Source organism: Acinonyx jubatus, chromosome E1 (genome assembly GCF_027475565.1).
Source record: "Acinonyx jubatus isolate Ajub_Pintada_27869175 chromosome E1, VMU_Ajub_asm_v1.0, whole genome shotgun sequence".
Classification (NCBI taxonomy): Eukaryota; Metazoa; Chordata; class Mammalia; order Carnivora; family Felidae; genus Acinonyx; species Acinonyx jubatus.
This window is the reverse complement of record NC_069397.1, coordinates 27,733,673-27,759,038: the sequence shown is the minus strand read 5'-3', so window position 1 is coordinate 27,759,038 and position 25,366 is coordinate 27,733,673. Positions and strand designations below refer to the sequence as shown.

Here is a 25,366-nt window from a genome sequence, read left to right as displayed (position 1 = left end):
ATCGTCTGACCTGATTAATTCTACCTGGATTGCATGCCTCTGACATGCATACAATTTGAGAATATTAAAGCTGGCCATTGAAGACTCTGATGACTTGTTTTTGAATCACATAAAGAAACATGTCTTATTAGATGTTACTATTTTCTTAAAAAATGGTTTTGTCCAATTGCCTTACAAACAATAGAACCAACTCTATGTGCCTAAAACAATCATTAATTTTGGGTTCCTATAAATTACAGGAAAAACAATGCCACTGCAAAAGCCACTCTTGATACTATTATCATAATGTGTTCAGAATAATGTTATTAATGACTATCTAATTCTTTACTGCTACAATTTTAAGTATATTCCCTCTTATCCTACAGTCTGCTAATAAGAGAACAAGTACATCAATAATTACAAAGTCTTTGGCATCTGAAGCAGTGATTAAATCACCCTTCATCTTTGCCTTCTCCAAGTTAAATAACCCAAATTCCTGTGTTTTTACTTAATATGTTCTAGCTCTTCAAAAGCTCAAATTTTTACATGCAATATTAGGAAAATAACTTTTACATACTTTATAAGGACAATTAAGAAAACATATAGAGTTAAAATTACAGTTATGTAAAAAAGCAATGTGATAAGTATCATACAATTATGAATAAAAAAAATGAAGGCTCAGAAAAAAAAAACTGTCATTCATACATTTATTTTACACCATGGTTCTAATTCTAGTATTCTGAGCACAGTAATCCTTACCAGGGGACTTTCCTTGCTGTGAGTTGCTTCTTCGCTCTCTGTATCTGGCTGGAGTGGATAAACCTGTGTCTTTACTAGGCTTGCTAGCAGGGCCCATTTCTGAAATGAAGAATCCCATCTGTTCTGAAGGCAAGATATTCTCAGGTGGATTGGCCTGGCATTTTATACTGGCATCCACCTAAAATATTAAACCCACTAATTATTATGAATTTCCCTCAAATATCTACTAAAAGTTAAGATAGTTTATTAGAGGAGTTCTATTATTGACACATGATACAACAAACATGTTTGTAAAGGCTTTTCATTCTTATGAATGATACCACGTTTAATTTTGTTGAGCTAATCTGAATATTCATTAGTAAGATATCTATTTCCCTATACACAAACCACTGAAATGTATATGGAGTTAAAACATTTACTTATGATCAGAGGAAGATTAACCATGAAGCTTGTTGATTTTTTTTTTTTTTTTGGTACAATTCACACACACACACAAATTTACAACTGGTTAAGACCACTATCTTTTTCCATTCTAGTATCTCTTCCATCAGATTTCCACCCCCATTGGTAACATTGAGATGGGCATAGGCATAATCTTGTTGGATAATGTCAGTGGAGCTGAGGACACTTTATTCTACTAATTTTGTATTCTTTGTCTTAGAGAAGCCCTCAAAATTGTATAAGCTTCAACCCCTACAAAATCTAGATCTGTTCTGCTTATGAGATATGAGTTTCTTTTTTAGAGTTCCTAAGTTTTCTTTGGAATGTCAAATCCTTTCATAAAGGTGACCAACTTCTGAAATATTCTTATTTCTTTATGAATTTATTTTAAATAAAACTATATGGGGCACCTGGGTGGCTCAGTCAGTTGAGCATCCGACTTCGGCTCAGGTCATGATCTCACAGCTTGTGAGTTCGAGCCCCACATCGGGCTCTGTGCTGATGGCTCAAAGCCTGGAGCCTCTTCAGATTCTGTGTCTTTTTCTCTCTCTCTGCCCCTCCCCCACTCACACTCTGTCTCTCTCAAAAATAAACATTAAAAAACATTTTTTAAATGAAACTATATAATGAAATAAAGCTAAAAGTTAAAAGCACAACTTTTAACAGCTGTTGTTCAAATATATTTTTTAAAGAGAAAGTAACTTTATAAATGCAATTTTAAGGTATGAAATATAATATTTTGGATGTGAACTATGAAGGAACAAAGACAAATTTTATGTTCTTTCCACAACACATTTGAAACACAATGGGCCTATCTTTGATCTACTGAATTTATAATATTATTTTAACACATGATATACTGGATTTCCACAGCTGGACTCAAAAAGGACAATGAGTTGATAGATACGTTAAGACTTTGGATCCAAAATTAGAGCTAAAAAAGAATGCATTAAAAAACAACTATCAGGTGCCTGGGTGGCTCAGTCGCATCCGACTTCTGCTCAAGTCATGATCTCACTGTCCTTGAGTTTGAACCCCATGTTGGGCTCTGCACTGACAGCTCAGAGCCTGGAGCCTGCTTCAGATTCTGTGTCTCCCTCTCTCTGCCCCTCGCCTGCTTGCAGTCTCTCTTTCTCTCAAAAATAAACAAACATAAATAAATAAAACAAAAATACACAAAATAAACAAAACAAAATAAACAAATAAACAAAATAAAAAACTTTTTTTTAATTAAAAAACAAAAACAAAACACAACTATCTAAATGTTATCTTGGGAATCTAACAGTGACAATATTTTCAGTCCCATTAAAGAAAAAAAAAACAAAAATTTAAAAATACATATCAGGCTAAGATCAAGAAAAAAAATTTAAAGTAGGAAAAATACTTAATTCACAAAAAGTGACTGTAATTTAGATGTGCTTTTATTTAGAATCAACTTTATTCATTTTCTGGTCATAAACAATAAAGGAATTAGCTTCTACCTTCAGAATATGTCTCTCAAACTAGTCAGAATTCTGCTTTAAGAATGTAGATATTAGTAAGGAAATTCAAACACAGTATGCTCACAAGTGAAATAAGAATTCAATAATGCTGTAAGAAACTATGAACAGACTTCTAACCATCTCTTTACCCCCAGGCTACAAATAGCTTGGAAAGTCCTGATACTATCTGTCAGATAAACCATCCTTTCTGAGTAGTGGATTTGAATCAGCCAGGCACACCTCGTCCATTCAAATTAAGATAGCAAGCAAAACTCAAGGGATGCTTTTAACATGAAAGTAAGTTTTATACCACAATGCTCAGACTGCCTCTCTAGAGGCTGACTTCAGACCATAACATAGTAAGAACACGTCTGGGACTTAAGGTTACTTCTGAATTTTTTGTGCAGAATCACTGGGACATGATCCTTCTGGAAAGCATAATGAACCAGTATTAAACCCAAATTAACAGTGGACAAACTCTCCACTAGACCAGTTTATAGCAAGAAGCACTAGGTACTTTGAGCTTTATTAGGATTTTTTCTTTGCCCCCTTACCTGGTGTGTGCTGAATGGTAGCCCTTCTTGCACAAATACTACTGAAGATGGAGATGGATTATGACTTAGCTGCTCCTTCAGTTTGACATGAGCTTGTTGGATGGCTGCAGATTCCTGCATTGTAGTATTTTCAACAGGCTGAGCTGTGTGGATGGTATAGATGTACTCAGGTGACTGTGGTAGAGAGCAGGTAATTGCTTGTTCTGTTCCGACTACGAAAGATGTAATGTCTGAGCCTACAGGAGTAAGTGGCTCCAGCTGGCTAGCCTGACTTGTGGAAGATGGATTGCTGTTGTTTGAATTAGCTACGATATGCTGGCCTCTGTTAGACTGAGATGTTGGGCACTGATTCTCAACAGGCTCCACCTTCACCATCTCCAATTTAGGGGAGGAATGCAACTCATCTACTATCTGAAAAACAGCCTCTAGGTTAACTTCTGTCTTTTTATTTTCATCAGTAGTACTGCAAGGCCAATTAGAAGGCAGAAATTCAACTGGATAGGAGGATTGCATTGGAGGATTCTGGGAAAAGAGAAAACAGGATTGTTTGGATAGAAAATTGAATATGAGATTAAGGAAGAAAGCAACAATGTTTAGGCTCATAAATGTTAAACAAATAGATTAAATTTAACTAAAGCTCACTGAAACAACATGAACACCAATCAACTTTTCAGCAATGGTAGCTTCAATTCTATTGTTAACATTTACTTAGCAACTAATAGATGTCAACCACTATGCCAAGTTCAATACTGGAAAGGACCAATAATTTTCAGGGTTAAAGTACACAAAATCAAAAAGCTATAGTACTCAAATACCTATTTGCTGATAAAATGTCTATATACCAAATTCTTCCATAAAAGTTGACAAAAACATCACTTATATCTATCATATACTGTTTTAGGAATGTAGTAGTGAAATTTCAAACACAGGATGCTCACAAGTCCACCAATGCTTCTATACATTCAGGGGGAGGTACTGATATTCTGTTCCAAATGATCTGGGAAAAAATGGATGGAATATCGAATGTCCTTTGGTTCCTGAGATTGTTTATTTTTAATAATAAAACAATAGATTAAAAATAGCTGTCACTTTTAGATGTATCCTTTATACCTTTAAGATGCATTCTCTTATACCTAGTACTTTGCACAGAGTAGACATACAATTACATGTTTAGTGATAAATAATCTCAAGCTATGAACATAAATACTAAAGAGTAACAACTAAATAAAACACATAATGGGTTGATATTGCCAAACACACTACAAAGACTGTGTCAATTATTCAAAGGACATTAATTCCAAATAATGTAAATTTAAGTGGTGTAAGCATCAAGCCACTTTACTGTAGCCAATAGCACCATTTATTGAGTTCTTACTATGTGCCAAGCACATGCAAAGTACTTCATATACAGTATTCCTCTTAAGAGGTCTATAAAATGTGATCATCTCCATTTCCAAATGATGAAATTGAAGTTCAGAGAAACTCTGTAATTTACCCAAAGTCACAATGAAATAACTGACATATCCAAGTTTCAAACATAGGTTGCCTAGCTCAAGAGCTCTTGCTCCTAACCATTATGCTATCCTGACCATGCATGCACACTCTCACCAATATCTGCAATTCAACCAAATCCTTTAATTCCAGAATGACACCTAAAACATGTTCTTTTTTCCATTTAAAAAATTTTATGTCTACCTATCTTTATTTTCCTGTAACATGTATTGTCTTTGTAGTAAGAAAAGGTCTTTTAAAGATATTTTTAAAAATTTATTTAAAACATAAACATAATCAAGACATAAATACTGTCAGAGAATCTCCAGCATGATCCAAGGGAGACAGCATCTGGATCCACAAACAAAAACATCTAATTTGTGGGACAGATATGTCCCTCTAGTGAAGATGAACAGACTGGACTATCATGCCCGATGGTACCTGCCTTTAAAAATATCCAACTAAGTCCATTTGATCTGATTCTATACTCTTTGAACAACAATCTGACTTCCTACGTAGCTTTGTCAAAAAAAAAAAAAACCCCACAAAAAAGTAATGTTCCTTTACATACTGGAATGCCACTAGAAAGATATTCTCTTAAAAACAGAAGCTATCTCAGGGACGCCTGGGTGGCTCAGTCAGTTAAGCATCTGACTTCAGCTCAGATCATGATCTCACAGTTCGTGGGTTCAAGCGCCGCATCGAGCCTCATGTCAGGCTCTGCACTGACAGCTTGGTCCCTGGAGCCTGCTTCAGTTTCTGTGTCTCCCTCTCTCTCTGCCCCTCTCCTGCTTGTGCACACATACATGCGCTCTCTCTGTCTCAAAAATAAATAAGCATTTAAAACAGAAGCTATAGGGGCGCCTGGGTGGCTCAGTCAGTTAACACAGAAGCTATCTCAACTGGATGATATCAAAGGCAAACACATAATTCCAATCTTTAAGCAATTATAGCATAAAAAGACAAAGCATAGAACTTAGCCTTATCCTAGAAATAGCAGTCTGAAACACTTAAATCAATGCAATTGCTTAACAATAAATAATCAGAAAATAATTAAAATATAGTGTGTACAATATGGGGGCAAAAGGGGATCACCACTTAAATTTCTCATTTTTTATTTCATTTATCCTTTCTCATTAAAAAAAAAGTAATTATCTGTACTATCTTGGAAGAATCTGTTAATAGTGACATACACTTTTAAAATTTACCTGGTATTCATTTTACCATAGAAGAGCCTAGAACAGCAATGTTCAAACTAATTTTCAGCAATGATGAAAATGCTATCTCTGCTGTACAATTTGGTAGCCACTGGCCATGAGACTTTGAGCTCTAGAAATGAATTTTAGATTTTATTTAGTTTTAATTAATTTAAATTTAAACAGCCAGATGTAGCTAGTGCCTACTGTTTTGGACAGTGCAGGCCTAGAAGAATCCTCAGACACCATTCATATCCACTCCCTTTTTTTAGATTTGAGAAAACTGAAGCCATAATCCACAGCTTACCTCTGGCTACTCGTTCAGATAAAATTACACTTTAAAACTGTGCAAGGTCAATCGTATTACACGTGAAGTACAGAGTGTGTCCATTGTTCCAAGAATATTACCTGGAAGTAGTTGCAGTGTGCATAGGAAGAGGCAGTGGGAGTCACACAACTACTTAGAGCGTCCATGTGGGTAGAAGGAGAGCAGCACTGTAGTACAGCTGGGACAAATTCAAACAGAGAAGAGGCATCAACCAAGTTAACCTGTGTAGCATTTAAAGCACTCCCCTTTCAACTTGGAAAGAAAAATTCCAAAGGTTTTCCTTTGGGGATGCAATAAAATTAGATTTAGTACAATCAGGTGCTATTATTTGTTGAAAACAACATGGTAATTAACTAATTTAAAAAGTCATTTTAGGGGCACCTGGGTGGTGCAGTTAAACGTCTGACTCTTAATCTTGGCTCAGGTCATGATCTCATGGTTCATGAGTTCAAGCCCAGCATCAGGCTTGGTGCTGATGATGCAGGGCCTGCTTGGGATTCTGTCTCTCCTTCTCTATGACCCTCCCCTGCTTGTACTCGCTCTCTTAAAATAAACAAACTTAAAAAAAATTTTTTTAAGTCATTTTAAAGGGTCATGTCTACTTTTCTAAATGATTTCTCTGGCACCTAAACATTTTGTCACCTTTCTAACCAAATATTTATTCTTATTGAATGTAATTTCATTTTACTGAAGGCGTGCCTGGGTGGCTCAGTTGGTTGGGCATCCGACTTTGGCTCAGGTCATGATCTCACCGTCCATGGATTCGAGCCCTGCATCGGGCTCTGTGCTGACAGCTCAGAGCCTGGAACATGCTTCGGATTCTGTCTCCCTCTCTCTCTGCCCCTCCCCCATTCAAGCTCTGTTCCTGTCTCTCTCAAAAATAAACATTAAAAAAAATTTCATTTTACTGAAAATATCAGAACATGTTTGGAATTCCAAAATAATTGTTTCAAATATTTTAGTAGTAACAAACATTTGGAGGAGGGTGTGATTTTAAGGATAAAATAAGCGAAATACTGTCCAAATGTTCTTACCATTATATAACGCATCCAGTAAAATCCAGGCAAAAATGTTTTAACCACTTAAAGAAATTACTAAGAATTTGGATCCAAGACCAAAATCTTAATTGCTACATAAACTTGAGCAAGGTTAATCTCTTTGGGCCTCAGTTTCTGCATCTTATTAAAATCGGGGTAATAATAGCACATACCCTAGTATGTTTCTTGTGAGGAATGAATGAGCTAATAGGCATAAAGCACTTAGAATAGTACTGGAATACAGTAAGCAATCAAAAAATAAATAGCTAATGCCATTATTTTAACTAAAAAAGTAGGTTTTCCTAGTTTTCTCTTTACAGTTAGGATACCATAAAAAGATTGAACTCTTTGTATTGGGATAGTTACACTTACAGATGCAGTCTTTTTTTTTTTTTTTAACGTTTGTTTATTTTTGAGAGAGAGACAGAGTGTGAGTGAGGGAGGGGCAGAGAGAGAGGGGGACACAGAACCTGAAGCAGGCTCCAGGCTCTGAGATGTCAGCACAGATCCCGATATGGGGTTCAAACCCATGAACCGTGAGATCATGACCTGAGCCGAAGTTGGACGCTTAACCAACTGAGCCACCCAGGTGCCCCACAGATGCAGTCTTTTTTTTTTTTTTTTTAACGTTTATTTATTTTTGAGACAGAGAGAGACAGAGCATGAACGGGGAGGGGCAGAGAGAGAGGGAGACACGGAATTGGAACCAGGCTCCAGGCTCTGAGCCATCAGCCCAGAGCCCGACGCGGGCCTCGAACTCACGGACGGCGAGATCGTGACCTGAGCTGAAGCTGGACGCTCAACCGACTGAGCCACCCAGGCAGATGCAGTCTTAATAATCGGTTGAGTTTCCTCTTTTCCAGAGAGAGACTCTCCAGAATGAATGAGAATCAGTTATAACACATCACACCTTTGGATTACACAGAGGATGGTATTTATTGAGCGCCTACCATGTTCCAGGCACAGTAGTAGGTGCTTTACATATATTGCTTCATTTAATCCAACAACAATTAAATGAGGTATTAACATTACTTTACAAAAATAAGGAAACTAAAGCTCAGAGATGTTAAATAATTTGCTGAAAGTCACAAAGCTGATATTGACAGGGTCAGCATCAAACTCCAAAGCCCAAGCTTTTTTTTTTTTTTTTTTTTTTTTTGAGAGAGAGAGTGTGAGAGCAGGGGAGGGGCAGAGGGAGAGGTAGAGAGAGAGAATCCCAAGCAGGTTCCACACCCAGCACCAGTCCCACAACCATAAGATCAAGACCTGAGCCAAAATGAAGAGTTGGACTCAACCAACTGAGCCACCCAGGTGCCCCCACATGCTCTTTAGTGTACCACAATACTTCCCAAATCTTTTCTTCTTCCTAAAATGTAACACTTTAATGTTACTAGAACTCCATTTGATGAATATTTTTGTCTTTGTTATAAGATGGCAGCTTTCTACTTTTATGTCCACATTTTTCATATTTTGTATATGCTAATAAAATTACTTAAAAAAAACTTATTCTATAATCTTTGAAAGTAAATCAGCCCAAGTGTTACAAAAATTCATTGCAATGTTTCCCAACTTATCTATTATTGACTACTGATTTTTAAAATGTCAGAAGTTCGGGGGTACCTGGGTGGCTCAGTTGGTTAAGTGTTTGACCTCGGCTCAGGACACGATCTCACAGTCCATGAGTTCAAGCTCCATGTAGGGCTCTGTGCTGACAGCTCAGAGCCTGGAGCCTGTTTTGGTTTCTGTGTCTCCCTCTCTCTCTACCCTTCCTCCCCCTCAAAATAATAAACATGAGAAAAAATTTTAAATGTCAGAAGTTCATAAAGGTATGCTAAAAATAAATATTTTCTAATATCATATGCAGTTTAAGCCATTAAATCTTGCACATGGAAGGAAAAACCTGAAATAATGGACAGAATTCTAGTTCCAGTACACATGTAAGGGTTGATGTTTTCTGAATTACATCATTTTAACAGTTCCAGTGATTTAAAAAGCCAGACATGACTAAGATGGCCATATAAAATTCATATTCTTATCACTTCCAATATAGGTTAGGCAAACAGGTTCTTACACTTTAACCTTTGAAGATTATTCAAGCATATAATTTCAATGTTATGGATTTGAATTTGATTTCCCAGGATATTTATGCTTTCAAACATCCTGGGAAATAACTTAAATCCAAAAGGAAAACACCAAGGAAGCATCTGTAGGGTTTGCCAAAACTCTGAAAAAAAACTGGGACTTTTTTCTAGAGTTTTAACAGCTAAGGAAAACCTAGCCCCCTAGTGGCAGGAAAACCCTCAGTCAGGAGCTGCAGTATTTACCCTTCAGGGTACCATAAAATAGTGTTTTCATTACAAATAAAACAACAAAAGGTATTAGGTTTACTTTGCTAATACTGCTCTGATTCCATTGCTTACATATTTTGAATAGTTGTTAAAGTGTACATTAAAATAAATCTCTTGGGGGCTCCTGGGTGGCTGAGTCAGTTAAGTGTCCGACTTCAGCTCAGGTCCTGATCTCTGGTTTGTGAGTTCAAGCCCCTCCTCAGGCTGTCTGCTGTCAGCACAGAGCCTGCTTCAGATCCTCTGTCTCCCTGTCTCTCTGTCCTTCCCCCGAATGCATACATGCTCTCCCTCTCAAAATTAAAAACATTAAAAATAAAATAATACGGAGCACCTGGGTGGCTCAGTTGGTTGAGTGTCCAACTTCAGCTCAAGTAATGATCTCATAGTTCATGAGTTCAAGCCCCACATCTGAGCAGACAGCTCAGAGCCTGGAGCCTGCTTCGAGTTCTGTGTCTCCCTCTCTCTCTGCCCCTCCCCACTCACACTCTGTGTCTCTCTCTCAAAAATGAATAAACATTAAAAATAATAATAGTAAAATTTATTGGATAAACAAAGTAAAATAAACAATAGAGAATATATTAGTATATAGTTGATAGCTGATTTATTATCTAAGGAAACAGCAAAATGGATACTATCCTTTTAAGTGTCCAGTAACAAATGGAAAGTAGAAAGTTACCTGCATGAAGAAAAGGGGAACATGAATAGATAATCCAAAAAGATTCCTCAATGGCTATTTCCTTACCAGTGCAATCCCATTTTGTATAATCAACAAAATAGAACAAAGTAAGATACTAGTTAGCTTACAGAATATGAAAAACTTAGCTATAGAACAGCAACTGTTGCTTAGTACATGAAAAATTAACCTAGTGTGTATTATGAAAGCATTGTGAAGGCACTGACATTTATAAAACTGAATTTATCACTATGTCCTAAGGTACATTCATCTGCATAAAGAACTTCCACTATCTTCCTGAAGGCATTGTTCACTTAAGGTATTAAATTGCATGTAGAATATAAACTGGAAATAATGGACAGAATTCTATTTCAGGGGCGCCTGGGTGGCTCAGTTGGTTAAGCTTCCCACTCATGATCTCATGGTTCATGAGATTGAGCCCCACGTCGGGTTCCTTACTTCCAATGCAGAGCCTACTTAGGATTCTCTCTCTCTCTCTCTCCCAAAATAAATAATAAAACTTAAAAAAAAAGAATTCTATTTCAGATATAAATATAATGGTTAATGAAATTTTTAAAAGAATTCTGGTAATTAGAAAAATTCAGGATTACTAAAAATTATCCAAAAGTAAAAATTTTCACTCCTACTACAGGTAAGGAAAACAAGTTCATACTTGTTTATCCTATGGAAGTTATTCAAATATATAATTAAAATGTTTTGGACTTGAATCTACTCCAGAATAGTAGTGTTAGCAGTGAGAAAATTCTCAATATAAATGCTCAGCAGGAAAAACATCCTAATAGTAAATTTAGTTTCAAGATAAGTTACTATATATGTCTAGAACCCCAACACTTCCTCATTTGTAGTAAGGTAAAGGTCTTCTGGGAATATACCCCAAAAAAGTGAAAGCAGGCACTCAAACTAATATTTGTGCACCCATATTCACAGCAGTATTGTTCACAATAGCCAAAAAGTGGAAGCAACCCAATGTCTACCAACAGATGAATGGATAAACAAAATGTGGTATATACATACAATGGAAAATTATTCAGCATTAAAAAATCAGGAAATTTTAGGGATGCCTGGGTGGCTCAGTCCAGCAAGGAGCCTAGAGCCCACTTCGAGTTCTGTGTCTCTCCCTCTCTCTCTGCCCCTCCCCTGCCCCTGCTCATACCCTGTCTCTCTCTCTCTCTCAAAAATAAGTAAACATTAAAAAAAAATTTTTAAATAAGGAAATTTTGGCCCATGTAAAAATATCGATGAATCTTGAAAACAGTATGCTTAGTGAAGTAAGCCAATCTCAAAAGGGCAAATATTGTATGATTCTTTTTTTTTTTAATTATTTTTCTTTTTTAGAGAGGGGAGAGCGCAAAATTGGGGGAGAGGGGCAGAGGAAGAGAGAGAATCATAAAAGTCTCTCCACGCTGAGTGTGGAGCCAGACGTGGGGATCGATCCCATTACCCTGGGATCATGACATGAGCTGAAATCAAGAGTCAGATGCTCAACTGACTGAGCCACCCAGGCACCACTGTATGATTCTTCTTATATGAGTGTCAGAGAGTTGTCAAGTTCATAGACAGAAGGTAGAATGGTGGTTGCCAGGAGCTAGGGGAAGAAGGGAATATGATATTAGTGTTTAACAGTATGGAGTCTCAGCTGGAGAAGATGAAAAAGTCCTGGAGATGGAAGGTGATAATGCTAGTACAACAATGTGATTGTATTTAATGCCACAAAACTGTAGACTTAAAAATGTTTAAAATGGTAAATTCTACATTATTTATATTTTACCTCAATAAAAAGAAAGACAAATATAATTGTGCTTTTGCTTAGTTTCTTCTGGCAGCTAAAGAGAACTTCCTCTTTCCATAAGAAGAAAATCAGACCTTTTCAAAGAAACAGACAATAAAGGCTGCCTGAGCACAAGAATAAGAGTATTGGAAAGCTCTTATAACTTCAGTTCTATATTTGTCTATGTACATTATATAGAATAAAAAAAATAAATTCTTGAGAATTTAAATATACTTTAAAACAATAATAATCAATACTTTTTGCCCAATATTCAATTCAAAAAAAAATGATACAATATTTATTTTTTCAATAAAAAATAAAATATCATAGGCACCTTGCAGAGGAAGTTGTATATTCTTACACATGATTGTATTTAACCTTTAAGATGTTAATATGTAGGGTCTTTTGAAAGATAGCTTTTAAAATATTTTATTCTTTTGGGGCGACTAGGTGGCTCAGTCGGTTATGAGGTCATGATCTCCCAGTTCATGAGTTTGAGCCCCACATAGGGCTCTGTGCTGACAGCTCAGAGCCTGGAGCCTGCTTCAGATTCTGTGTCCTCTCTCCCTCAAAAATAAAGAAAAGAAATGAGATGAAGGGCAGCTACAAATTACTCATCACTGCTTTAAGCTTAAAACTTAACTTTAAAAACAATGCAAAACTGACTTTGGGTCAATTCAGCATTATAACATTAGTTAAAGGAAAACATTCCTCAATATAGGCCTCTATATAAATATGAGTATTTTTGGGGCACCTGGCTGATTCAGTCAGTGGAGCATGTGACTCTTGATCTCAGTGGCATGAGTTCAAGCCCACATTGAGATGAGCGTGGAGCCTACTTAAAAATGAATGAATGAATGAATGAATGAATGGATGAATCAATCAATCAATCAATATTATTATGTATGTTCAGATATGTAGAGAATTAATACAATAAAAAGATCTAGGGGCACCTGGCTGGCTTGGTTGGTGCTTCTGGTGAAGCACATACATGACCCCTGATCTCAGGATCATGAGTTCAAGCCCCACACTGGGTGTAGAGCTTGCTTACAAAAAATTAAAAATATATGGGGCACCTGGGTGGCTCTGTCAGTTAAGTGTCCAACTTTGGCTCAGGTCATGATCTCACAGCTCATGAGTTCGAGCCCCATGTCAGGCTCTTTGTGCTGACAGCTCTGGGCCTGGAGCCTGCTTTGGATTCTGTGTCTCCCCCACACCTTTCTGCCCCTCCCCCAACTCTGCTCTGTTTCTGTCTCTCTCAAAAATAAACATTAAAAAATTTTTTTAATTAAAAATATAAAATAAAAAATAAAAAGGTCTAAAAGTTTCGTATACAAAAGGGAAACTGGGGCACCTGGGTGGCTCAGCAGGTTAAGCATCTGACTTCTGCTCAGATTATGATCTTGTACTTCATGAGTTCAAGCTCCAAGTTGGGCTCCCTGCTGACAGTTCAGTGTGGAACCTGCTTGGCATTCTCTCTCTCTCTCCTCTCTCTCTGCCCCTTTCCCACTCACACTTTTTTTCTCTCTGTCTCTCAAAATAAGTAAATAAAAACTTTTTTAAAAAGGAAATTAAATTACAGTAGCATGCTACGAAAATAATATCAAAAGAAAGAAATGAATCTAAGATAGGACAAGACTAAAAAGAGTCAATCAATACTGGATCTACAACATTTTGTCTTTGAAGCGACGATAAGAGTGGAAAAAATGTCATCAACTAGGCAAAGAAAATAAGCACTTCAAGAGAGGAATGACAAATGTAAGAAACGATTCAGATGAGTCATTCTGAGTCAGTTGGACAGCAATGTTCTAGTCTCAATGTTTGGCTTTACTAAAGAAATTAATTTATAAAGTAATACAAAACTCAAACTTTACTGACTATAATATTTGAAGACCAGATTCAAGTTTATTAACAATATAATTTAAAAAAAATTTTAATGTTTATTTATTTTCTTGAGAGACAGAGATATAGACAGAGTGTGAGAGGGGGAGGGCAGAGAGAGAGGAAGACACAGAATCTGAAGCAGGCTCCAGGCTCTGAGCTGTCAGCACAGAGCCTGGTGTGGGGCTCAAACCCACGAACCCGGAAATCATGACCTGAGCCCAAGTTGGATGCTCAACCAACTGAGCCAACCCAGGAGCCTCTATTATCAATAGAATTTTTAAATGAAGTCAGCTGTTGCTGTTTACTAAAATTTGATCCAAATTTCAAATCATGTAGTTCACTTCAAAAAGATTCAAGTGTGACCATTATTCCAAAATTAGTTACTTCATTATTATTTCAAGAGCTGAGTTTGAAAATGATCATTATCCTGCCTCTGAGAATGATATTCTATTTAACTTTGGTTAAGTCATTTGTAATGCTCTTCATAAACAGGTACTCATTAACTACTGGTTAAGTTGCTCACTACTTTTTGCCTCCTTCACCTAAAATTTGGAGGAGTCAAATACTTCTACAGTATTTTTATGGCACTTTCTTTTCCATAGTAGGTCTCTTTTACTTACGAATACAACCTTTTTTTTTTTAAGTTTATTTATGTATTTTTGAGGTGGGGGGCGCTGAAGGAGAGAGAATCCCAGGCAGTCCCCACCCTGCCAGCACAGAGCCTCATGCGGGGCTCAATCTCACGAACTCTGAGATCATGACCCGACCTGAAACCAAGAGTTGATGCTCAACCAACTGAGCCACCCAGGCACCCCAACAATACAACTTTTTATTTATATAGTACTTTAGAATGTTCAAAGCAGTCTTGCTTATTACATTATAGCATAGACCTAGTCTATGTAGTAGGTATCATCATGAGATCATGAAACTTATTTTCAGAACCTCAGAAACTTTATAGTCACTTCAACGTTCCCAAAACAAAAATTCAGGTAACACAAGATTCTATTTCACATGTACTGTACACTATCAAAACATCAGCAGCACTTACCTGTTCTTTTAATGTCTGTTTCCTAGCCCTTACCTTGAACTCTTGGACATAATTTTCAATTAATTAATCTATTCACCTATTTATTTCTTTATTTGACAATTTTCAACTTATAATTTTACATCCAAGCTAACATAAAATATTTTTTAAATAACATATCCTAAATCATAATAATTTAACAAACAGTATTTCTATAATGAATGAATAATAGTAACTATTTGTAGTGTTTTCTGGTAAATGATACTTAAGTGGTTCTCAAAAAATTTAGAACTAGGTGTTTCTGAGAAGATTGTCTGGAACTTGAAATACATGTTCCCATAGAAACAACATCATATAAGTTAATTTGGCTCCTAGACCAGATTATAACCACCTGTACCATAAGTGTAGGACTAATAATATAGAACCTAACCACCATATCTAATATGTCCATAGGAAAATGCCTCCAAAATTCCAAATTGGAAAGCCAAGTACATTTCTACATTTCTCTTGCTGCAGGCCTTCCAAATTTAAACTCCCCAACAGCTTCTGAGTCTTTAGTAGTTTGAGGAAGGGGGTTTGGAGGGAGTTTAGGAAAGGAAACACTTACTGGTAAAGGGAAGGGAGGTAAGGGTATTATCCAGTTGATGGGCTACAGAATGTAAAACAAGTGTAAGGAAGACACAGACTGTCTCTCTCTATATGCATATGTATTGTATGCATGCATGGAACACAGCTGAAATTATAATTTAGATAGTAATGCCTAATCTGTTCATTAAAATGTTGAACTATACTATTCACTAGAAGATATAAAACTTCTAACATGAATTTAGTCATCTATTTTTTGTTTTTCAAAGAAGTAGCTGAAAATATGAAAAAATACTAGGCTTCAACCTTTTTTAAAATTTCTAATAGGCAAGGGGCACTGGGGTGGCTAAGTCGGTTGAACATCAGGTCATGATCTCTCAGTTCAGGTCATTATCTCTCATTTCAGGTCATAATCTCTTGGTTGGTGAGTTTGAGCCCCACATCAGGCTCACTGCTGTCAGCGCAGAGCCCACTTCAGACCCTCTGTCCCCCTCTCTCTGCCCCTCCCGTGCTTGTGCACGCATGGGCGCTCTGTCTCTCTCAAAAATAAACATTTAAAAAAAATTTCTAATAGGCAAAATGAATAAAAGTGCTAAGTCATCCTTAATCCATATACTTCCTTTGCCTTTTCCTTCTCAATTCCATCCACCAAAACAGTAGCAGCTCTAAAAATATACAAAACCCAATCTAATTTAAATTCTTGTTTTATTATTTTAATATCAAAATATTATATATTTTGGGAAAATCAAGCAATCTCTTTTACTGCTATATTTAGGTAGAATGCAATAAGCCGATAGTAAAAGAATACAGTTGGGTGATACAGCTAGAAAATAGTGAGTACTGTTACAAACAGAAGTTAACAGATTTATAACTTTTAAAAGTCAACAAATTATTTAATTCCCCTAATTTACATTCTTTTCACCTATTCTAGCTTTGGATTTCCTCCTGCCTGGCAGAAATGGTGCTTCCAGATCTACATATTTGAGAAAATTAATATTCCTAGACCCTTAATTCATTGGGCAAAGGAATACCCTCTTTCTTCTCTCTCTGGTCTTTTCTGAAAGCCTTGACCCTTGTCATATGTCTATTGCCCCTTTTGTCACTCAGTATTAAAGCACTTTACATGATGAAATACACCACGATTATATGGTGTTCCTGCAAAACAGAAAATACATTTGAATGGAAAGGTAAGGCTATTATCTTGCAAAAGTGTACCCCCCTCCCAAAAAAAAAACCACTCTCCCCACCCACCCCAAGAAGCTAAACACATGGTCACTATCATAAGGATTCCTGATTAGTGGCTTGAGATCTACAGTATGCCTTCATTACCCTTGGTTGAGCTCTAGGTCAGCTGTCACTGTCAGGTTCTCTTCTCTGCTACTCTGCAGTTCTTAGTTGGCTGGGATTAACACTGCAGGGACTGCCCTGTCAAACCACACCATCACGTTTTTACTAGAAGAATATAATTTAGTTTTAAGAGATAGAAAGTATGCTCTTTCATTAAACTTCATTACTGAGATGCTAAAATGATTTCATTATGAGGTAATCTCACCTATAACATTAAAAAATGTAATATATACAGTTGACCCTTGAATAACATGAGTTTGAACTATGTGGGTATTTTTGGATATTTTTGATACAGTACAGTATTGTAAATGTATTTTCTCTTATGATTTTCTTAACATTTTCTTTTCTCTAACTTACTATGTTATAAGAATATAGTACATAATACACATAACATACAAAAAATGTGCTAACCAACAGTTTATGTTATCTTAGGTAAGGCTTCCAGTGAAAAGAGGTTACTAGTTAAGTTTTGGGAGGATGAAAAGTTACACACAGATTTTCAACTGCATGGGGTCAGCATCCCAACCCTGCATTGTTCAAGGGTCAACTATAACATGTATATAAATGTTTTTTAAAGAAACAAAATACTGCAACAAGAGCAGAGTCAGAACAAGGTCCCAGTGTAGTTATGTCCTAATTTCATTACTAGGACCCATTTTGAAGATATAAAAGTTTCACTAAAAACATACATCTTTCTGTACCAACAAAATGTTCACAATCTTTAAGAACACAATGAAATTTTATATATTGCTCAAAAATATGTTCTGATGAGAAATCTTTGACATTTCTTATGTGCATATTCATACTATTTTTAAGAATGCAGAAATGCATTTAGAAATACAAATGCCCATTATAAAATACTTTAAGAGAAGCCACTGAACTTGAATTTCTCATACCTGTTGGATAGTAGGCTTGGGAGTACTGCGCTGAGGGTGTGTAGTTACTGTATTTTTGGGAGGAGCTGACCATTGTTTGAGGACCTTGCTGAACGTGTACAGATGTGGCGCTTGGCTGCAGGGTATAGGTAACCTCAGTTGGAAACCTCTGCAGTACAGGAAATGGAACCCCTTTATCTGAAAAAGTGGGAGACGTTTCCACTTGTCCTGGATGCATTCCAAGGGAGTTCTGCCATGTTCTAGGAGGAATCGGGGTCCGATCTAAACCTTTCAGAGGGAAAGTACTATGGTTGTGGGATGAAGTTGATACGTAGGAGTAAGGAGACAAACTATCTCGCCGGAATGACCGGTGGAATTGTCCTACAGCCACTGGTCCTGCATAAAAGAGGAAGAGCGCGTTTACTAATTTTATATTGTACCACTGGATGTAGTAAACTAAAAGTTACAAAACATGAATATGTTCAATTCTCAGCCATGTTTAACACAACAGAAATTTAGTTCTGGTAAAAACAAGTTCAGAATCCAGAATACAAGATTACACATACAATGCTAAAAAAATAATCAAATAAACTTTTGCTTGGTTCTCAATCTTAGTAAGAGACAAAGTAGCCAAACTCCAATATTAAATCAAATGTTAAATCAAATTCAATGTTCAAAGACTTTTATAGATGATTCAGTCATCTTACCTTTTTAACCTCAGTTGATTAACCCAGATTTTTCCAATCTATAAGCTACTTCGTAGAAGTTTTAGAAATTCCACTCAGTCTTTCAGATCATTGAGAAACCTTAATAATATGCACAGAAGTAAACACTTAACCATATACATAAAAGAAATAAGTGGGGATCAAATAAGAACTATAACACAAACCAAAAAGAAAATGCTCTTTACTCCTTTTCAATTTTTTTTAAAGCTCATCTTTGCAGAAAAGTCAGGCTTGAAAACTTTGACTCAGTTCTTTTCTTCCTTTCTTAATCAAAAATTTTCTATGATCAAAAAAAAATTTATTTTCCATAGTCTTTTTTTCCTCAGAGTATCCCCAGTAGAGTCCCTTCCTAGATATCCTAGGTATCGGCAGCTCTCAAACACTGATTTACATCTGAAATCACCTGTAGAGTTTGTTAAAAATCCATATACTCAAGCCCAGGGATTCTGATATTTGCTTTCTCCTATCTAGTAAGGTAGAAAGGAATTCAAAAGTGGAGATGATAAAGAGAGAGAAAGGGCATTACTATATAATGAGGAAAAAAGAAAATATACATGTTGCAGGCTGAAATTATTTTTCAGACTGTGATTCTTGAACACAATAAACAAAACTAGCCTGGGGTGCCTGGGTGGCTCAGTTGGTTGAGCGTCTGACTCTTGATTTCAGCTCAGGTCATGATCTCACAGTCATGGGATCAAGCCCCATATTGGGCTCTGAGCTGAGCATGGAACCTGCAGAGCCCATATGGGATTCTCTCTCCCTCTTTCTCTCTTTCTCTGCCCCTCCCCCAGTGGTTCTCTCTCTCTCTCTCTCTCTCAAAGTAAATAAATAAAAATTAAAAAAAAAAAAAAGCTAGCTTTATTTTCCCAGGGAGGATGTTAAATTATGTGGTTCACAAATTCCTTTCAATTTGTTCTATTAAACTAATCTATAAAACAGAGGGGGCGTCTAATTCATGTGCTACTCCTCTATTAAACTATATGGTAAAATATGGCACTCAAATACCTACTTTTCCAAATATTTTAATTGTAAACCCATTCAACATGTTATACATCTTTCATTCTATTTCTGTGGTGTTTAATTTCCTCTAAAGAATAGAGCACTAGGAGCACTCCTAACCACTTCTGGTTTGGCACTGTCTGATTCAAGCCAATTTTCTTAATATAAACTCTTAAAAAATAATAAAAATTAAAAAAATAAAGCATTAATGACAAAAACAAATACATGTATGTGTGTGTGTGTGTATATATATATACACACACACACACACACACACACATACACACACACACACACACACACAAATTCTAAAGTAACCTGGAAATCAAGAAGTCTAAATCTAACGGGGGAAAAAAAGTCTAATTCAGAAGACTGAATGTATTCAAATGATACATACCTCTTAAAAACTGCTTTTCTTTTTTTTTCCTTTAAAGTACAAAAAAACAGTTTTTATGATACTGGACTAGCAATTCCATATGTATACACACTTTGAACTACCAGAAACAATCCTTTAAGACCTAAAGAAACATTTTTTGCTCTTCACAACAGGTGTTTCTGAGATCTAAAACTACCCACCACTTGATTCTTCCTTGGATGCTTCACATGCTAAAACTATATATCGCTACAGTGTGAAATAGCTAACCCTTCTTCCACCTTCTTTAGGGTTAAGATATTGATGAATTTTCAGATTGTCAGTAACTTAAACAGCTAATTAAAGAATTCTTTACCTTGATTTATCAAAATATAAAATCTACTTCTATCATGATAAAGTGATGGCCAAACATTCATATACTTTTAGATGTTTTTAGATGCATATGAAGACTGATAGGATTAGAAGGGCATTCTTTTACATTTGTTTTTTAAAAATAAAGAACTAAAACACATTCAGCTCTTATTTATTGTTAAGGGTTACCTCATAGGGCTCTATTCTGACTAACTTCACAGAATATCGTCTGTATGTTTTCAGAACATCTGCAAGATATATTTGACAAAGTTTAAATCCAGAATTTTAGAAATATAAGGCAGGATGCATTTCTGTTCATAAAGGTCTTATTCCTTTTATATAAATGGCTCTGAACTAATCAATCCCCAGGAAAAAAGTCTGCCTCTTGAGAGCTTGATATCCCCAGGCCAAAACAGATTATCTACTATTACTCAGACTTGTTACTTAGTTTAGAAAGTTTTAACAAATATTGTAAAATAAATTGCCACTAAAAACAAAATAACAAAGTGGAGCAAAAGAAAAAAAAAGGGAAAAACATGTGATTTTCACATTTCTTATCAAGGACATTCCTGAAAGGTGAACAAGACAACTATTTCAATGGATCTAGATAAAAAGGTACTAGAACAGAGGATGCTATTGTAAAAAAAAAAAAAAAAAATGACATAAGTATTCAAACCATAAGCTGAAGTAGAACACAGAAAACAAAGTGGAGACTAAGAAGTAGCAGTACAGTCAGACATATAACTAAAGAAATGGTCAAGCAGAATAAAAACTAGGTGAAGAGAAACAGAAGAGCCAAGGGCTTAGAACACAGAATTAAAGCGAACGAAGTTGGCCCAGTATTCTTGAACTTAGAATTACATTCCACCCACATCAGAAACACAATTCCCTAGTGAACCAAGCCTATCGTGTAGACAATACACAACTGACATACATACCAACAGGCAGAATGGTAAAAAATAGGGAATGTGTGAAAACTACAATAATCTAGGTATATGTGGATTGATGTAATATCTACACTGCAAAAATATGAATTAAATTCATGTTATTCAACAAATCTTCAAAATGCTGACCAACTGAACTAAAGTTCATCTATATAGTTATAGAAGTTCAATGTGTGTGTGTATATATATATATATAAACTCTTTATATATATATATATATTATATATATATAAACTCTATATATATTATATATATAAACTCTGTATATATATATATTATATATATAAACTCTGTATATATATATATATACACACACACATTGAATTTCTATAACTATATATATACATATATATATATATGTATATATATATATATACATATATATATATGAGTTCAACTATAAGAAAATCTGACCGTTGGCAGCCCCTGTACTTCTTTCATTAAAATGGACTCTATTCTTAGAATACAACTGGGTTTAGGATACGTCAGGAGAAAAAGAGAAGTGAAAAAAGTGAGCAAGACTTGGTTTTTATGTATGCACATTTGTATGTTTCTTTGCCTGAAGTAGTTACCCTATTACTCCCAAGAACACACTTTCCAGTCTTTTCTCCTTACACCCACCAGATACACAACCTAAAAAACAAATACCCACGTCAGAGATTCTGTCAAATGCATGACAGGGTATTGTCTCCAGTGCCTTTCCCCATGCAATTCCCCACCAAAATCAATGGCCATCACATGGAAGTGGCTTAATATTCCTTTAGAATTCCTTTAGAACATTCCTTTGCCACTGCTATTTTTCCAACTTGTTACTAGAACTCTAACCTAATCCCTTATCTTCTAAACTCCACACACAAGCTAATCTCTTATCTTCTAAATTCCAAATGAACAAAATGCTGCCTCATTCATAACCCTGGGCCTAGGTTAAATCAAACAAAGTGTTACTTTTATTTGTATATTTTTAGCTTCCCATAACTAAAAAATAATCCTTACATATTTATGTTAGATCCAAATTAACATGGTGAAAATGTTTCTGTTGAAGACAAGAATGAATTCTCACTATTATATCCAGTTGCTGTTTTGAAATACTGCCTCATATCATGGACTCTTTAAACAGAGAAAAGGAATATTTGCCACCCTCACCTTCCTGGAAGAGGGGGAAGAGCATCGGAAGCCAAGTTTACAAAATAATTTTCTATCAGAAAGAATTTTGGAGTTTTTAGTAAACATATTTATACAAAGTTTTTTCATGACTGAAAGGTTGTAGCCAATAGTGAAAGATTCAAAGACATAAATGTGAACTTCCTAAAATTCCTTTTAACTACAACTTGACAGTAAAGAAAACCATTTTGCCTTCTGTTTGTCTAACCATAACACCTCAAGTAAAGATCAGCTCTAATTAGCTATGATGAAAGAAACGTTTGGCCAATTTGTTCTATGCAGGAACAGTATCTTATGAAGAATTAATATATTATTATATATTTGCCCTTAACATACACAATGTTTACCTTTCTATATATTACTTGGAACCTAAAATATGATTATTGTCAGAACATCTCTTCAGACTTCTTAGATGTGTCAATGGGTAGAAGATGGCATGTCTCTTCAAGGGCAAACTTCCACTCAAGGTACCGTGGTTCCCTTCGGTCGGTATAAATGTTCTACGTATTCCTGGCTGACTTTGTTCCTTCCCACCTTGGCCATCATATCCTCACCCTCTACAGTAACTGTTTTGCTTCCCATTAGAGCAAAGGGAGACCCTCCGGTGTTTCTTCCCGACCTAGTGCTTCAACAAAGGGCTACTTATTCTAGATGCTGGAGAAGGGAAGGGAAGAGTCTCAAGAAGGTAGATGGCTATGCGGGATTGGAGTTCAAGAGAGGCCAGGTACAGCAGAAAGACTACAGCAGAGGTCCCTTTGGCTGCCAGTGGACAATTAACCAGAACGGACTAAAAATGCCAAGTCCTTCCAGGGGACACAACCGGCGGAAAGGGGGTGCTGGCGGTCGTGGGAAACGGTGGGGGCGACGTGACCTATTTCTCGGGAAGCCCAGCAGACAGTGGATCACCTTCGCACCTGAGGATGTGTGAAATGCCCTCGGAAGCGGCGGTTGCTCCCCGTCGCCCCATGTGCCTGGTAGTGGTCATGGACTCACCATGCGGCTCGGGCCGGGGCCCCGCGGGTGGCGGCGGCTCTTGGTGCTGCAGCGGGGAGGTGGAGGCCGAGGCCGAGGCCGAGGCCGAGGCCGAGGCGGAGGCCGACGTAATGAGGAGCCTCTGGAAGCGGTTGGGCGGCCGGCAGGGCACCTCCAGGCCGGCGGCCAGCTTGGCCTTGTTGGCGCTGGTGAGCCTCTTGAGGTGCACCAGCAGCTGCGGCTGGTCGCGGCGGAAGTGTGGGCTGTGGAAGTGGTGGAGCGGCCCGTCGCCCGCCGGTCCGCCGCCCCCCGGCCCCGGCCCGGGCCCCGCCGCGCCCGGCCCGCCCAGCACCACCTTGCGGAAGCCGTAGAGGTTGAGCTGGCGGATGAAGCTGGTGAAGTTGGTGGTTTTGAAGAGCTCGGGCTCGGCCCCGTTGCCCCCCACACCGCCGCCGCCGCCGCCGCCGCCGCCCCCGGCCCCCGCCCCGGGCGGGCTGAGCAGCTCGGCCTCGAAGAGCGGCTGGTCGATGAGCAGCCCCTCGCCACGGCCGTCCCAGCGGATCGAGCGGTACCGGGGACTGTTCACCAACCGCCACAGCTTGGCGGGGAAGTTGTTGGGGTTGATGGGGGTGGAGAGCAGCGCCTCCTCCATCGCCCCCGCCCGGGCACTGGGCCTCGCCCCGCAGAGCCTGGCTCTTCCACCCCGTTCTCGATCCCCTCCCCCTTGCCCGGCCTTCGCTGCGCCCTGCCCCCTCCTGCCTGCGCCAGGCCCGCCGCGTACCCCGGGACCGTTGGCGCACGAGCCTCTGCCGCGCCTTCCAACGCGGCCAATGGGGCCTCGAGTTCCCACCGCGCGGCCGGACGTGGCGCGAGCCAACCCTCCCCCTGGACTCCGCGTCTTCGGACCCTTGCAGCAGCGTGGGGCGCGGCGGCAGCAAGGCACGTTTCCTCGGCGACGTCCCCAAACCGCCAGACTCCGTGGTGTTGCAGCCCACCAGGTACTATTAAGTCCTGAAAATAAATAAACCTGATTATCCATGGTGGAATACCAAGATTCATGCTGATCACCGCAACCAGCGTGTGAGGTTTTAGAATTCGGAAACTGTGCACTTGCCAATTCAAAGTCAGCCATTCTTGAGAACAAAGGGTCTAACTCTATAATCTGAGTAGCCATAAACTAAGTATAAACGAACAGTTTAATTGCTTGCCTTCCCAAAATAAGAATGGTGATGGGGGTATGGTATCCTGAGTAAACAAAGTGATCTTTTAAAGAGTAGCATTTTATGTTTTTAGATATACTCTTTTACGTCAATATTTTGCTCAGGACAGGTTTATTCAAGGTGGGATGAGAACTGAGGTGGCAATGAGGAGGGAATCAGAATATAATTACAATCCTCTGTACCTGGTCAACCAGCTGATGCTATTTTAGACATTGAAGAGAAACCTGACATGAGATGGGGTAGAATTCTACGGTAGCCATAATGATAAATCCCTTTCTATCAATAGATAAGAATATGGTGAGAGCTATGCTGATAGAAAGGTCCATTTGGAGCACCTGGGTGACTCAGTAAGTTAAGCTTCTGATTTTGGTTCAGGTCATGATCTCACTCAACACTTTGTGAGCTGGAGCCCAGCAGTGGGCTCTGCGCTGACAATGTGGAGCCTGCTTCTCGGGATCCTCTGCCTCTCTCTCTCTCCCTCTCTTTCTCTCTCTCTGCCCCTCCCCAGCTGGCAATCTCTTTCTCTCAAAAGTAAATAAACATTGAAGAAAAATTATAAAAAAAGAAAAGAAAGGTCCATTTAAAAATGGAAATTGGGACACCTGTGTGGCTCAGTGGGTTAAGCCTCTATCTGTTGATTTCTGCTCAGGTCATGATCTCATGTTTCATGAAATCCAGCACTCATCTCCCTCCCCCCTCACCCCCACCTTCCAGCTCTGCACCAACAGCGTGGAGCCTGCTGGGAATTCTCTCCCTCCCTCTCTCTCTCTCTGCCCTTCCCCCTCCTCACTTTCAAAATAAATAAATAAATTTTAAAAACTTTAAAAATG

General features: G+C 37.8%; 1 protein-coding gene across 1 annotated transcript in view; it reads right to left on the bottom strand.

The window, feature by feature from the left end:
• Nucleotides 1-25,223, bottom strand: part of HSF5 (heat shock transcription factor 5) — a 50,244-nt gene extending 25,021 nt beyond the window's left edge. Inside the window, 6 exon segments of the mRNA XM_027034232.2 lie at nucleotides 739-916; nucleotides 3,215-3,736; nucleotides 6,310-6,407; nucleotides 17,813-18,187; nucleotides 23,338-24,165; nucleotides 24,168-25,223. Coding sequence (XP_026890033.2) covers nucleotides 739-916; nucleotides 3,215-3,736; nucleotides 6,310-6,407; nucleotides 17,813-18,187; nucleotides 23,338-24,165; nucleotides 24,168-24,375 — 2,209 coding nt within the window. The 5' untranslated portion in view covers nucleotides 24,376-25,223.
• Between the last annotated feature and the right edge of the window lie 143 nt (nucleotides 25,224-25,366).